Source organism: Danio aesculapii, chromosome 1, assembly GCF_903798145.1.
Source record: "Danio aesculapii chromosome 1, fDanAes4.1, whole genome shotgun sequence".
NCBI classification, from domain to species: domain Eukaryota; kingdom Metazoa; phylum Chordata; class Actinopteri; order Cypriniformes; family Danionidae; genus Danio; species Danio aesculapii.
Genome location: NC_079435.1, coordinates 15,182,395 through 15,195,545, shown reverse-complemented (window position 1 = coordinate 15,195,545; position 13,151 = coordinate 15,182,395). Strand labels below are relative to the sequence as shown.

The 13,151-nt window shown below is 36.2% G+C and overlaps 1 protein-coding gene across 3 annotated transcripts in view; it reads left to right on the top strand.

The window, feature by feature from the left end:
• Positions 1-13,151, top strand: part of pkn1a (protein kinase N1a) — an 89,281-nt gene that overhangs the window by 58,096 nt on the left and 18,034 nt on the right. For all 3 annotated transcript variants that reach the window (XM_056456670.1, XM_056456669.1, XM_056456668.1), the window contains exons 5-7: positions 6,845-6,990; positions 8,735-8,948; positions 11,565-11,759. In XM_056456670.1, the coding sequence (XP_056312645.1) occupies positions 6,845-6,990; positions 8,735-8,948; positions 11,565-11,759 (555 nt within the window). The remainder of the gene's footprint in view (positions 1-6,844; positions 6,991-8,734; positions 8,949-11,564; positions 11,760-13,151) is intronic.

The window sequence follows — 13,151 nt, the reverse complement described above, 5'->3', positions numbered from 1 at the left end:
CATGTCATTAAATAAATTATACACAATGTCCTCGTAAATCAACCAAACCAGCACACATACAAACACATGTTTGTTTTTGTGAATTGTGGGAACATTAAATAGGATCCCATAGTTTTTATACAGTACAAACTGTATTTTGTATTGCCCTAACCCCACGCTATCCCTAAATCCAACCCTCACAGGAAACTGTACAGTTTTCACCACCTTATTGTAATACCCATGTCATACCTATGTCATTATACAGATTTGTGTCCTGATACGTCACTAAAACATGGACATACACACAAACACACGTACACAATTTAAGGTTTACAGTGAGTACTCTAAAAATGCAGGAGAAAATTAAATAAATTACAGACCGCATTCAAATGAAGGAAAAATTGCTTCATTTTAATTGGTTTGTTTTCATTCAGTATAAGTGAATTATCACATTAACTTTTAAATAGCTGTAATCAGGAATGTTTAAGTTGTTTCAAGAACAGTTTAACATTATTTTATTCAATTATTCATACAGACTACCATTTAAATGATGGGTTCAGTAATTTCTTCTTTAAAAAAAGAAAGGAGCTAAACATTTATATTTAGCAAGGATGCATTCGATTGATGGAATTCACAGCACAATATGTAAGATTTAAGTTATTTTCGTTTTTTATATATTCTATTAATCAAAACATCCCATTAAAAATATATACATGTTTTAACATGGTAAGAAGAAATATTACATGAAGAGCAAATCAGTATAATAGAGTGATTTCTAAAGCGCTGTTGAAAACTCATCACAGAAATAAATGACATTTTCAAATATATTAATAAGAAAACAATTCTTTCACAATATAATATTTCACAATATTACTGTTTTTATTGTATTTTTGTTAAATGCAGCCTTCATGAGCGTAAGAAAACTCTTATAGACTCCAAACTTACTGATCTTGTTTTAAAGATGTTTAGACATTTTTTATAACTTTTATTTTTGTTTAGAAATTAAAATGGCCGTGCCCAGCTGAGTCTGGTTTCTCTCAAGGTTTTTTTTTCTTTTTTTCCCTCTCTGCTGTCGCCACTGGCTTGCATGGTTTGGGATCTATAGAGCTGCGCATCGTTGGATTTGTTCTTCAGTGTTTGGACTCTCAGTAGTGATTATTAAACCACACTGAACTGAGCTAAACTGAACTGAACTTAAACACTACAAACTGAACTACACTGTTCCAATTTACTATGACCTTTTATGTGAAGCTGCTTTGACACAATCTACATTGTAAAAGCGCTATACAAATAAAGGTGAATTGAATTGAATTGAATAGTTTATTTTTTACAATACAGACAATAATTTAACAAAAAAAAAATAGAGAAAAACATGCAGACAGATATCATTACATACATACACATATCAATATGCACATACATAATTACCTATATATACACATAAACTTGAATGTAGAAAGAGTAAAGATAAGCTCTATCTCTACCAATTATCTTTTACTTAAATGGGGATGTCTTTAAACTCCCTATTTATCAACCATTTTTCCAAACCTTCCTAAAAAAATCTATTTTTATCCTCAACATAAATGTCAGTTTTTCCATTACATAAATTTCTTCAATTATCTCTAACCTCTGCTTACGTTTCAACATTGATTTTTTTCAGCCAGTTCCTTGTTATAGTCTTTTTGCATGCCACAAGAAAAATCGTACACAAGTATGTTTCGACATTTTTACTTTAAAGCCAAACTAAATGCATTACATTATGTAAATAAACAACACACACCTATACTGTACATACGTTTTAAGTAATTATAGCTTATGGAATCATCATTCAGACACAGACCAGAGACCATATCATATAAAGCAAACAGTAACAGGCTCACAGTTAGCACACATTGTTTAATACTCCTGTATAAAGACACACATACACCTCAATGTGTACATGTACACACACTCTCTCCCCAAGAAATTATATCACTGAATTGAGCTTCATGCCTTATTAGGACAGAAAAAACTCTACAGTCAATCCATCCATCATTCTTCTTATGTCCTTTTCTCTGTCTTATTATCCCTCTCAGTAATAATCCTCTCAGTCAGTCGTCTATTTGGCCTCCAAGTCTTTGAAGCAGCTCAAAATATAGGATGATTTTTCTGGGACAGGCCTGGAGATCAAAATTAGAGATCAACCTACAATTCCCTAAATTTTGAGGTCGCTGCTCAAGTTATTCCAAAACGAGCAAAAGAGCATTTTATGAAGCATATTTAATAAGTTATTCTGACTTAAACTTAAATTAGATATTTGAAAATAAAAAACACTGATCAAAATTAGTGTTAATCTATACCTATAGTGATGACTTTCTAAATTATAACAAACCCTATTTAATTGGTAGTTAAACTGGACAGTTTTCATGGATTTTGCAAGATAATGAGCCATTATAAAGCCTTTTGAAACCTAAAGCAATGACTTTATTTTGCACAAAATAAAGTGTTTTTCTTGAATGCTTTGGGTATTTTCTAAAACACTGTTTGGTTAGCATGGAAAAGCCATGATCAGGCTCATACAGAATCTGCACTTGCAGCATTATTATTATTTATTTACACCTTTATTCAGTCTTTTAATACTTATTTCAATTATATTATTAAATAATATACAGACGCTTAGATTTGTGCGCTCTTAACCCAAATAGTTAACTACTAGAAAATTGCGTGGAAACCATCCCCTTAAAAAGTTGCCTTAAAAGTAAAGAATTAAATATTTGAATTTTATTTGTTAAGTTTTCAGCTTCTATTGTTGAGATTGTCAGCTGTGTTTTCTGCTATTTGTATGATCTACAACTCCCAAAACTCTTTGCACCCATCAATCCCAGCAACAGCTGACAATAATCCGGACACACACACAGACACAGCTGTAGCTCACGTTGGACTGATTAAGGACTAAATATTCACCCCACTTTCACATTGCTGAGTCTTGTTTCTTCATGAACATTGAGCTTTTCTGTTTGTTTTTGCTATGTTTTTGATTTTTGCCTTGTTCCCGTTTTGATTCTTTGCCGACTAGCCTGCCCTCTCGCCTGTATTTTGACCACATTTATTGGATTACCTTTATGCTCCTGTTTTGCTCCTATTTTGACCATTGCCTGCCCGACCTTGCCTTTAATAAACTGCATTTGGATCTGCACTTCTGTTGTCAGCAGCTGCTTCGTAACACCTTTACTCTACATTAATACACATAATTGCGTAGATGCTTTATTTAAAAAAATATATAAATTTTTTAATCAAAGTTTTGAGCAGAAATAGCAAAAAATCTGCATATTTTGTCTTGCCTTGTCCATGACTAAAATTCCTTAAAATATCGAACGATGAATTATTTCTGAAATAAGCTGTTTATAAATTGTTCTCTACTTCTAATTTCCACTTCTTACACAAATGCTTCTTGGATCCTGGGCTCACACCAAACGGACCACCAAGTCACTAGCTGTAGTTTATTCATGGGATGTTTTTCACCTCAATTTTCCTCTCGAGTTGAAATATTTTAACTTTGACAGAAGACACAAATGAGGCAATGTCCACACATTTGTGCCAAATGCATTGTGCATTCCACATGATTTGCGCCACCTGGTGGAAGTTCACCTATATTTGAATATTTGCATTGACTGTATTTTATCTGCTTGCTCAAGTACTTAATTCCGCTTTTGATGTGGACCCAGCATCAGTTTCAACCATAATGGTGCGTTTACACCAGAAGCGGATGAAGCATGAAGCGTGAGTGATTTACAGGTTAAGTCAATGCAAAGACATGAATAGACATCCTGCGGCACGATTCGTGTGAATGAGATGGCGCGAATGATGCGATTCGTGCAAATGAGGCTGCACAAGTTTAGCATTTTGCATGCTTGATGCGCAGATCGCTCGAGTCATGCCGCATTAACCAATCAGGAGCTTGCTCTTGTACTGATTATAAGTTGTGCCTGTTGTGAGTCTCCCAAGGGGAAATCCTCTTGCCGACACCGGACAACATCTCATCAAACTGGGCTGGGCTCAGTTGGAAGTACCACTGAAAGCTTCCATCCTCCAGGTGTAGTTTCTGGAGGAGTTAATAAAACTCAAATAGCTGGGTGCACCTCTGAAATCAGGGTCTAGTGGACTCAGACACAGCGTCGAACAAATATACACTGTTTTTCAGCCTTCCTAAAGCACATAAAGCACAGCTACTCTTTTAATAAAATCCACTTTAGCCATTTAGAAATTAAACTAGAGTCACCAGACAGATCTCTGCCCATGACCCGAATCTGCATCTATTGCGAAGTGAATTTGATGTGCAAATGAAGTGAATTTGAAGCGAATGAAGTGAGGAAAATCTAAATGTTCACATGCCTATTTATGCAAAATAGTGTGATTTATTTGCGTGTGCCGCATCTGGTGTAAACACAGCATTATAAAAATAAATGTAAATTATCATGCAATAAACAGTCTGTAGTCTCATTTTCATTAAGAAATTAGGAGAGAAAGTTTTTAAACATTCGATTTTGGATCTTAGAATCATTGACCTGCTTGTATTTTAGTCAGGACCAAACTGATGAAGATAAATTGTCATTAAAAAAAACCCATAACAGCTTGTGGAGGTTTCTGATGTCATGACAGCATAACATAACACCACAGCATCTTAATCTTTCAATTTATAATCTGTAATAATCCTCTTATTTCTGAAAGTCTGTAGCTGGCAGCGTGGCAGACCTCAGTTTGCATAAGTATAGTAATTACTATATGGAGGCTCGCTGTCCTGATCCAACATCATCCCTCATCCTCTTTAATGTCTGCACATGACAACATGTACCTTTTATGTGTCTTAGACTTAATGTCTTTGTTGGCATCATATTCAGTTCATTTTCATTAACCGGATAAAGGATAGTTGACACACAATGACAGCAGCGTCCTGCAGAGGGACACGCTGGTCTTTTAGGAAGGAGCAAAATTTAATGATTTCATTTCAGTTACAAAAAGTTGGCATAGAATTAAGTATAAATATTTAATATTCAGTACCATTTCTTGGATGTTAAAAACACAATAGAGAAATTTGACCAGTGATCTAAAATTTCACACTTCATTTTTTGCCGTTTTGGACTTCATATACAGTTGAAGTCAACATTAGTAGCTCTCCTGTGAATTTTTTCTTTAAAGGGCCATGAAACCCCCCTCTTTCAGTTGAAGTGTACCTTAGAATGTTTTCAAAAAATGCTCCGAGATGGGCATGGAGCGCTGCAAGCAGAGGGAGGAGTGAGCGTGGCCAGCAGAGCAGGGGAAAAGACGGGAGCGAACAACTGTTGTCAGTCAGCTCACAAAATGAGACATAAACCGTGAGGAGACCCATGATTTTATAGTTTACAAAGTTAAAATGCAAAGAAATAAATAGTATTCATTTAATGCACTGCTACATTTGTTATTCGTAATTTCATATACACATAATAACCACAATTTGTTATATCATCATAAAGATAATCGTGTTTAAATAAACACTATGAATGAGGGACACTTCTTTCCACCTCAATCCTCGGGTCTGAATGCAGACACAGTGGATAGCAGCGCAGCAGGTCTCTCGCCCTGTCTATTCCAACCATTAATCCTGCCGGTAATCTGGAGGCTTTTAAACAGGCAAACACAGAAGCACAGATAGGCGATGTGTGAATGGTAACTAACTCCACTGATAAAAGACAAAGTTCGCCAACCTCCAATTCTCGTACAGTTCTCCCGACAAAAATGCTGGCTGCAAACCAACAGCTTTGCTATATCGGGCCTGACAGCATCGCGGGGGAAGCACATGCAACAAACACTGTGGATCATGGAAACAAATACATACGACCCGTGCCGTGCGCGGACGCGGTCTCACCCAATCATTCAGTCTCACAACTTGGCAGGCCTGCCTTGCCTTCAGAAAGCATGTGCTCTCATGAATAATTAAGAAGCAGGGTCTTCTCATAGGATAAGAAAACTCAGTCTATGAATAATAATGAGAAACTGACGCATCATCACTCCACTAGCAGATTCGCGCTACGTCACTGATTTTGATCCTGCCACAAAAATGATTTTTAAACCCGGAAGATGAAATTAGCTGACAAAAGGTTGAAATTATTCAGTTTTCCCGACAATTAAAGCTGACAGGTGCTTACGCTATCTTAACTGATGCTCAACTCACACACAAATTAGTTCAAAAAAATGTTAAAAGTACTCCAGAACCACACATCGAACCTTTAACAGAGCAAAGATTTTTTCACAGTATTTCCTATTATATTTTTTTCTTGAGGAGAAAGTCTTGTTTGTTTTATATCAGCCAGAATAAAAGCAGTTTTTAATTTTTTTAAACCCATTTTAAGGTCAATATTATTAGCCCCCTTAAGCAATATTTAGTTTTGATTGTCTACATAACGAACCAAACTTGCCTAATGAACCTAGTTAAGCCTTTAAATCACACCTTAAGCTGAATACTAGTGTCTTGAGTTGTAGGTGGTGAATAAATTGCATTATAAAATTGTAATTAATATTCTAGCATCAAAGCAAATGCGAAAAAGTTGGAACTGAATGTTAAGCAAGTTTTAATTAATAAAAATGAAAGCAAACTTCATTCATTAAACACTCATCAACAATACATATTTTCTTCTCTGATTGAAAATATGTGGTGCAGTTCAACAAACAATTTGAATTCCTCTTTGAAATATTATTCCTCCGCTGTTTAATTACGTGGTTGAAATGGCTCTGACCCCTTCAGGCTGATGGCTTGTGTAATTCGCTGTGGGAGTGTGAGTGATATTGATAGCCTAACATGTGTGTGTGTGTGCGTGCGTGCGTGTGCGTGTGTGTGTGTCTGTCTTTTCAGGAAAGCCAGATCCGTGTGGTATGGAGCTACGCATTGAAGTGCTCAGACACCATTACCGAGTAGAGCACGCTGTCGCTGAGGGAGCCAAAAACGTCCTTAGACTTCTTGGAGCCAGTAAAGTACAGGACAAGAAGGCCATGTCAGAGGTACACTATTATATTATTGCAATATGTAGAGATATTTCATTTAATTAAAATTTTTATTTTATTTATTTATTTATTTTATTGGCCCAACTTTGACATTTAGGACATTTACCTCCCCCTACTGGCAGTTTATTTTCATTCATTCATTTTCTTTTCGGCTTAGTCTATTTATTAATCTGGGGTCGGCACAGCAGAATGAACCAACTTACCCAGCACATGTTTTACGCAGCGGATGCCCGTCCAGCTGCAACGCATCACTGGGAAACACCCATACACTCTCATTCATACTCACACACATACTGTCAATTCAGCTCACCCAATTCACCTATACCGCATGTCTTTGGAACTGTGGGAAAACCGGAGCACCTGGAGGAAACCCACGCCAACACGAGGAAAACATGCAAACTCCACACAGAAATGCCAACTGACCCAGCCGAGGCTCGACCCAGTGACCTTCTTGCTGTGAGGCGAAAGTGCTACCCACTGCGCCACCGTGCATTGTTTTATTTATTTTATTTTATTTTGTTATTATTATTTTATTTTTTTTACATTTTCCTTTTATTGTATTTTATTTTATTTTATTTGCCCAACTTTGACGTTTAGGACATTTACCTCCACCTACTGGCATTTTATTTATTTATTTATTTATTTTTTATTCATTCATTTATTCAATTATTCCTTCATTCATTCATTTTCTTTTAGGCTTAGTCCCTTTATTAATCTGGGGTCACAGCGAATTGAACCGCCAATTTATCCAGCACATGTTTTTCCCTTCAAGCTGTAACCCATCACTGGGAAATGTATTTTATTTTATTTATTTTTTTAATTTAATTTATTTAATTAATTAATTTATTTATTTATTTATTTATTTATTTATTTATTTATTTATTTATTTATTTTTACTTATTTAATATTTTAGTTATTAATTTTATTTTTTATTTCATTTTATTATTTTATTTTTTTAAATTATATTTAATTTTATTTTCCCAACTTTGACATTTAAGACATTTATCTCCATTATCTAAATATATATATACATTTTAGGCGACGCAGTGGCACAGTAGGTAGTGCTGTCGCCTCACAGCAAGAAGGTCGCTGGTTCGAGCCTCGGCTGGGTCAGTTGGCATTTCTGTGTGGAGTTTGCATGTTCTCCCTGTGTTCGCGTGAGTTTCCTTCGGGTGCTCCGGTTTCCCCCACAGTCCAAAGACAGGTGAATTGGGTAGGCTATATTGTCCGTAGTGTATGTGCGGCTGGAAGGGCTGTGTAAAACATATGCTGGATAAGTTGGTGGTTCATTCTGCTGTGGCGACCCCAGATTAATAAAGGCACTAAGCCGAAAAGAAAATGAATGAATATACATTTTAAATATTTTATTACATTTATTTTCCAAAAATCATATACTTACCCTCCTGTTGTTGCAAACTAATTTGACTTTCTTTTACGAAGCATAAAAGTTATTCAGGAATGTTGGTACCTAAACTGTTTTGGGTACTGTTTACTGTCATTATATGAACAAACAATACTAATTTGATTTTTAACGTATGATTTATAATCCTTTCTATACTTTATGTTAAACTGTCATAGCCATTATGCATAATAAATGTTGAGTCACATTTTTAGCCGATGTACAACCATTGATAATGTATGTAGTTTTCTTATATTTATTATTCTGGTATTAGTTTAACCCTGTAGTACAGGTCGTTTTGACCCTCTTTATATTTTCTTTCTCTCTCTTTTTCTTCTTCAGGCTCAGTGTCGTCTGAGTGAATCGTCTCAAAGGTTGGACCTGCTGCGAGATTCTTTAGATAGGCGGTTAGCAGAGCTTCCTGAGGATCATCCCAAAGCTTCTGTTATCAAAGAGGAGCTGGTTTTAGCATCCTCACCAGCCTTCAGCTCTCAACACAGCGCCTCCTACCTCCACAACCAGTACAGCACCCTCTCCAAACCCTCGCCCCTCACTGGTACTAAAAAAACACATCATTTACACACATAAATGGTTGCTTATTTCATTTAGTTCAATTAAAGTCCTGTGGAGTGTTCATATCTTGACATGTGGTGATCGTGAATATTACTTTTCTGATATTGTATTATACATCTGATGCAAACTCCAATGCACGTTTCAGCTTTTGAAAGAATAGATGAGGTAGATGCTTTAGTACTATGAAGAGTAACAAAAGTGTAACAGTTAGAGCTCCCTGAGGTATTTAATGCAATGTATTCATCTGTATATGTGCTCAGTTGTATGTATTTGTCTTATTGGTTGTAATTTGCCTCTTTGTTTAATAATGAAAGTTCACATATCGTCAATAATGTTCTAACTTTACATAAATTAGACTAGTTGATTCTTCTCTAATACTAAAATTGGAATTAACAATTTTGACATAATTTATTTAAATGTTATATGGTTCATAACACAAAAAAACATATTTTTATTTTAATTCTTTCATTTATTCATTCATTTTTGGGCAAAAGTGAAAATCTGAATCAGTGTTGCCAGGAGTTTTTTCTCCGCAAGTGGGCTCTTTTTTTGAAAATACAGTAGTTGGAATAGTTGTGGGTTGTGTTTTTTGCGTTACTTTTGTAACATGCCATGGCTGCCAACATTTTTCGTTCTCACAAGTACAAAATGAAACATTTCCTAATGGACTTTTATCCAGGGCTGCAAACCTGGCAACCCTAAGATTGCTTTAAAGCCTCATTTACAATACGAGCGACTCGTCACTCGCAGTGGCAAATCGACTTGAGATTGTTCATTTCAATGGAGAGTGAGTGACTTCCTGCAACCTCTGTCTACGCGAGTGACAGTTGGCGACCCGGTGGGCGTGCCGAGTGACACAACAAAGTTGAGTATCCTTCAACTTTATGCAAACGAAAAGTGAATTTCTTGAGCGACAGTCAATAGAAGCATCAGTAGAGCTCACGTGATCCTCTTTCAGCTCGCTCAGAGGCCGATTGTATTCTCTGTGTTGTAGACCTACACAGACCTGCATTTGCAGCACCAACCAGAGCGACTACAAAGGTGCTGCTAGTGTAAATGAGGCATAAGTGAGCAAGTAAAACCGTCTGACAGCACGTCCTATATTAAATGAGCAAGTAACATCAGTTACTTCTACATGTTCCCACTAGGGCTGGGTGGTATGACCAAAAAATTATAGGTTTTAGGGTTTGAGGACGTTTATTCCAAAGTAACGATATCTTTCTGAATATATATATTTATATTTTTAAAAGGTAGTTATTCCAGCAAATGTACAAAAAGGCTTTATATAATAAACAAGCTTAAATATTTAAGAAAAGAAAAAAACTTGATCTTATTTGACTATGTTGTATTTTATTTTTAACCTCTAAAATCTAGTAAATAAAACATGACTTTAGATCAGGCATGGGCAAACTTGATCCTCGAGGGCCGGTGTCCCTGCAGAGTTTTGCTCCAACACTAATCAAACACACCTGAACACCCTAATTAGTGTCTTTAAGATCACTAGAAAGCTGCAAGCAGGTGTGTTTGATTAGGGTTGGAGCAAAACCATGCTGGGACACCGGCCCTCCAGGATCGAGTTTGCCCATCCCTGCTTTAGATGAACAACACATTCCACTGTATGTCACATATCACTGTTTTATGTGGACAGAACTTATAAACATTTCTCATGTAGCATCTTCTCATTTTTTCCTTGAATAATACAAATTATAAATGATTACAATTCTTGTGTAAATATTGAAAATTAGTGATCACTTCTTGTTGAAAATATAAAGCAAAGTCTTCCATGTATCATCTTTCTAAGCCTCATGCAGGCTGCATGTAAGTTTTCGTGGTATACACGGAATTAAAAAACGTGTATATTTTACAGTACACATTTTATTCCGCAGTAATGATGTATACCGTCATACCGTTCAGCCCTAGTTCCAACATTGAAATCCAGCAATTGACTCTAATTGGAAAAATATATATTTTGGGAGGGTTTGGGTTTCTTGGACCTGGCAACCCTGGTCAGACTGAACCAGTAGTAAAACCTCTTTACTGTGCCATGCTTGGGGTTCCAATTATAGTAAATTAAGAAAGTAATACATGTATGATTATTATCATAAGTGGCTCAGTGGTTAGCACTGTCACCTCACAGCAAGAAGGTTGCTGGTTAAAGTCCCGGCTGGGCCAGTTGCCATTTCTGTGTGGAGTTTGTATGTTCTCCCTGTGTTGGTGTGGGTTTCCTCCATGTGCTTTGGTTTCCCCCGCAGTCCAAAGACATGCATAGGTGAATTGAATAAACTAAATTACCCGTAGTGTATGAGTGCGTGTGTGAATGTGAGGTGTTTCCCAGTACTGTGTAGCGGCTGGAAGGGTGTCTGCTGTGTAAAACATATACCAGAATAGTTGGTGGTTCATTCCACTCGGCAAACCCTGATAAATAAGGGACTAAGCCTAAGGAAAATGAATGAATGAATGATTATTGTGGTTTTAATGCTGTGTCAACATTTGCCCATGGTGTTAAAATTGGTATTAAGTATCAATAGTATTCAAGTTAGAAAGTCAACATTAGTCCAAATGTACTATCTTCTAAGAATGTTTTCCCCTGTTTTTGCAGGTCGGCTCCAGGTGACATTATTGGGCTGTATGGGTGTTCTGGAGGTGGTTCCCGGACGCTCTCGTGGTAGCCAGGTGGTTTTACCGTGTTACAGTCCAGGAGAGGGACGATCATTCATGCGCAGTGGAAAAGGCTTGTATAGTCGCAGTGGCAGCGTTAGTGGAAAAACACCCATCAAAACCGACGAACTCTCCTGTGAGTGTGTGAGGATGTCACGCTTATAGTGCGATTTAGTCTGTAGGGATGTGCGAGTTCTGATATAACTCAATAATCTGTTGTGTCTGTCATGTGTGATGACAGCCCTGCGTTGAACAGAACAGGATGTTGTGCATCTGAGCTTTTAACACATGGGGTGTTGCATTGCCAGTCTGGCAAGTCGTTTGCTGACGTTTGCAACATTTGCAGCTTCTGTTTACTCACATAGTATATTTTTTGAAAAAAGTTGTGTTGTTTAGCATCTGAAATGTGCTGCGTATTACAAAATGATGTGTATAGTGCAATAATTACTAGTAAAGCGTACTTTTATTTAGTTTTTCTGTGCTGATTAGGGTTTGTTTTGGAGTGAAGGGAAGTAAAATACATTTTTATGATATTTGTAAATATTTTTAGACTATTTATATATATATATATATATATATATATATATATATATATATATATATATATATATATATATATATATATATATATATATATATATATACTACCTGAAAAAAGTCTTGTCGTCGATCCCAGTATAACTTGACTTCTAGTTGATTATTTGGAAAAGTGGCAGAAGGTCGATTTTTCTGATGAATCATCTGTTGAACTGCATCCCTATCATCACAAATACTGTAGAAGACCTATTGGAACCCACATGGACCCAAGATTGTCACAGAAATCAGTCAAGTTTGGTGAAGGAAAAATCATAGTTTGGGACATGATAGCGCTCCTTATCATACTTCAGCCTTCACATCAAAGTTCCTGAAAGCAAAGAAGGTCAAGTTGCACCATGATTGGCCAGCCCAGAGACCAGACATGAACATTATTGAGCATGTCTGAGGTAAGATGGAGGAGGCATTGAAGATGAATCCAAAAAATCTTGTTGAACTGGGAGTCCTGCAAGAACACTTTCTTTGCCATTCCAGATGACTTTATTAATAAGTTATTTGAGTCATTGCAGAGATGTATGGATGCAGTCATCCAAGCTCATGGGAGTCATACACAATATTAACTCTTTTTCCACTGCACCATGACTTTATATTCTATACTGTACATTATTTCTGTTATTTGACAAGACTTTTGTCTAAGCAAAGTCAGACCTTACTCTCCTAATTAAATAACTCAAAATCAAGGCATGATCATGTTTTAGTTTGGTTAAATAAGCGTAACCCAGAGGCCTTTGCCTTTATTATTTTTTTTTTTTGTGATCAGTTGCTGAGAGTGTTTTTGTGCTGGTACCTGGGCTTGTTTGTCTTATCATTGATGACCAAATGTGACACTTTCGAAAGGTGTTAAAGATCCTATTCAATCATTTATTCAACTGATTTGTTTGAACAGCTGATTCATTAAGGAAAAAAAACCCAAATTATTCTATTTTTAAATTAA